The sequence below is a fragment of the Megalops cyprinoides genome, chromosome 5 (genome assembly GCF_013368585.1).
Source record: "Megalops cyprinoides isolate fMegCyp1 chromosome 5, fMegCyp1.pri, whole genome shotgun sequence".
Classification (NCBI taxonomy): Eukaryota; Metazoa; Chordata; class Actinopteri; order Elopiformes; family Megalopidae; genus Megalops; species Megalops cyprinoides.
The window spans coordinates 5620181-5623095 of record NC_050587.1 but is presented as its reverse complement, the minus strand read 5'-3'; the positions used below and the strand labels follow the sequence as shown (position 1 = coordinate 5623095).

Here is a 2915-nt window from a genome sequence, read left to right as displayed (position 1 = left end):
CCTGTGTGGTGTTTTAAACTGAAGTAGCCCAAACAGACACATGGTGTAGAAATTCCACACTCCAAACTCTTACACAGTCACATGCATCACATCTCTGTTTCACTTTTCACACACGCTGTGATAATTGGTATTGCAAAAGATGTTATACCAAAAAAATAAGCAAATGTTTTACTAACACAGAACACATTAAATCCTGTGATCATATATACTCACAAACAACTAAAAGGACTTAAAATTCAACTGTTATGCGGTGGGTGAACAAAAATAGGTTACATTTGAAGTCAACAGTTCATTATATAAACCAATAAATTTGAGTATATATTTTGAAAATGGGGGGTAGAATAATATCATTGATTTAATCAGTATAATTTCTCTAAACATTCTCATTAAGGACCAGAAAAGGGCATTCCAGGTGCTTAATTGCCTTACCCAGTTCTCTAGCCTGAAAAAAGTATGTCAATCCTCTTCAAAAAGGATATCATTAAAGTTCATAAAATATATTTCTGAGTGAGTGTCATTCTGTCGCATGAGAAGAATATTCTCTGTCTGAAAGAAGAAATGCTCTTAACTTTCCAGTGGAGGATTGAGAGGGATTTTCCTATTTGTTTTAATATAATGTTGCATTATTACAGTTACTTTAATTGTTGTCCATGTTTGTGAAATTCTGCATATTCATTATCTGTTGACAAAGACTGAAAATTCTTTCACTGTGCAGGTGTGTAATTGACTGTGACAAGATAAACTGCAGATGAATTCTGCAGCACGCATTGCAGGCTTTTTCAGACCAAGAAAAACAACCTGTGCAAGGTGACGTTACTTGAAGGCAATTTAACTGTTTGCTTAAATTGACTATTTTCGTGAATGAAAAACATTAACCCATTTCCTATAAACGTCCGGTACTTAAGGAATTGCCTTTCTTCATAAACAGTGAAACTAAGCGGTGAAAAGAAGAAGCTGTGTTGACTGAGGTGTTTCTTTTAAATCAGGAGCCTTGCGTGTAAACACAAGAGCATGGGGAACCCCTCAAATCTGGCTCCGCTCCTTCAACCCCCTGAAATGAAATGAGATTATAAATAGAGGTCTCCACTCTCTGATTACCCATACGACAAGCAAGAAACCTTCCCAACATGAAGGTGCTCACCTTGTTTCTTGCTGTGCTAGCCCTTGCTGCCACCACTGAAGGTAAGCCATCATCATCTTCCTCTTCTTTTGTACCAGTATGTAATTGTTGATAGGTATCTTTTTTGTGTGTTACAATGTGAAAAGCACTCAATAGAAGAGGGTGGGAAGGTAACTGTATAATGAACTGAACTCATAGACACCTGGTTTCCAGGGTCTCCGGGTTTCCAGAGCAGCCGCTGTAAGTGCCTGGGAGCCATGGCTGACTTCATTCCCCGGAAGCTGATCGGCAGAGTGGAGGTGCTGCCGGCGACCACCACGTGTGAGCAGACGGAGATCATGTGAGTGCTCCTTCAAACAGCGTGCAACGCTGTTTCCTTACGGACAAATCCTCACTGGGCCTCTCAGTACTTGGTTCCAAGGAACAGAATCTGAGTCTCTAGTATGTAATGTGCTTTAGTTATGTACTGTGCTTTAGTCAGTATAATCTGGTGCTCCTTACATGCTGTGTGTTCCTTTAGTATCACGTTGAAGGGCTCAAAGGAGGAGCGCTGCTTGAATCCTGCCACTCAACGAATGCAAGCATTTGTCACCAAGTTCCTGGGAGGAAGGTGTGTCACATTGTGTGAACACTGTGGGCATTGTTTATTATGCAAAATCATATTTCACTCAAAGTCAAGTTATTTTTTCCTGTTCTCTTATTGATCAACATTCATTCATCTGTGTCACTGTGGTAAAGGCAAAGACACCTGTGTGCACATTGATTAGTGTGATCACTGTGCCAATAATAAGAATAATAAAACACTAACAGCTTTGCCTTTATCATCTTTCTGCATTAGGATTCTCCACAGCAAAGAAAAAAAGCACAAATAATGCTGCACTGATGGAGCCGCTCTGACACACCTCATACATCTGTGTGTGCTTCTTCTATGCCTGAAGACTCAGCGTACCATTTCACAGATCAAACATGCAAGAAATGACTTTTGATTCTAATAACATGAAACAATGAATGTTATTTCCTGATTTTCTGCAAAAACTTTGAAGTCTGTATGTATCTATACAAGTGATTCATTCAAAATTTGATGGTGACTGATCTGCATGTGTAAATTCTTATTGCTTTTAAATCTTTGCAATGTTGCAGTTTAATGATAAAAAACAGATGAAAATACTGTGTATGCGCTTCTTTTCACAATAAAACAGTATTCATGTTGAACCCAGCATTTAATAAACTCATTTGATGTAACAGAGTAAAACTAACAGTGTTCAAATTACCAGTAGAACTTATGAATGGCACACAGAGAGAAACATTCCTACCCTGGACATGTGGAGGTAATTAGCACACGAACCAGAGATGACACTATGGATACAGATGTGGTTTTGACGATGTGCTCTACAGTTGTCTACGACAGACAGAGAAGTGGAGTTACACAAAAAATATGGAGCCATTCGGCTGTTTTACTAATTTTAAATACACATAATATACCTATCCAATGTCAAATAGCTTGAAGCGTGTGAATGCACTTATATCTGTCAATTCTGAGAAGTCATTTGAGGTGAATTGCAGCTGTAAATTCAAACAAATCCTCACTGTTGAACATATGACAACTGACTGCCACTTTGGGGGATTGGGGGGCTGCTGCTCAAATATATTCTGTTGAAGGATTAGCATCATTTATGTGGAAGATGGCTTTCAGATGGTAAGAGGATGGAATATAAAATGGTATATTTTACACTGGGTAGTCTTTGGTTAAAAATGGCCCTGTGATGTATTTGATGATATGCTTATTTTGTTACCC

General features: G+C 38.6%; 1 protein-coding gene across 1 annotated transcript; it reads left to right on the top strand.

Moving 5' to 3' along the window:
- The first annotated feature begins 1116 nt into the window (after window positions 1–1116).
- On the top strand, window positions 1117–2018 carry LOC118777431 (C-X-C motif chemokine 11-like). The gene is made up of 4 exons (XM_036528316.1): window positions 1117–1182; window positions 1334–1460; window positions 1641–1730; window positions 1959–2018. The coding sequence occupies exons 1-4, from the start codon at window positions 1128–1130 to the stop codon at window positions 1990–1992; spliced, it is 306 nt and encodes a 101-aa protein (XP_036384209.1). The 5' UTR covers window positions 1117–1127; the 3' UTR covers window positions 1993–2018.
- Window positions 2019–2915: the final 897 nt, after the last annotated feature.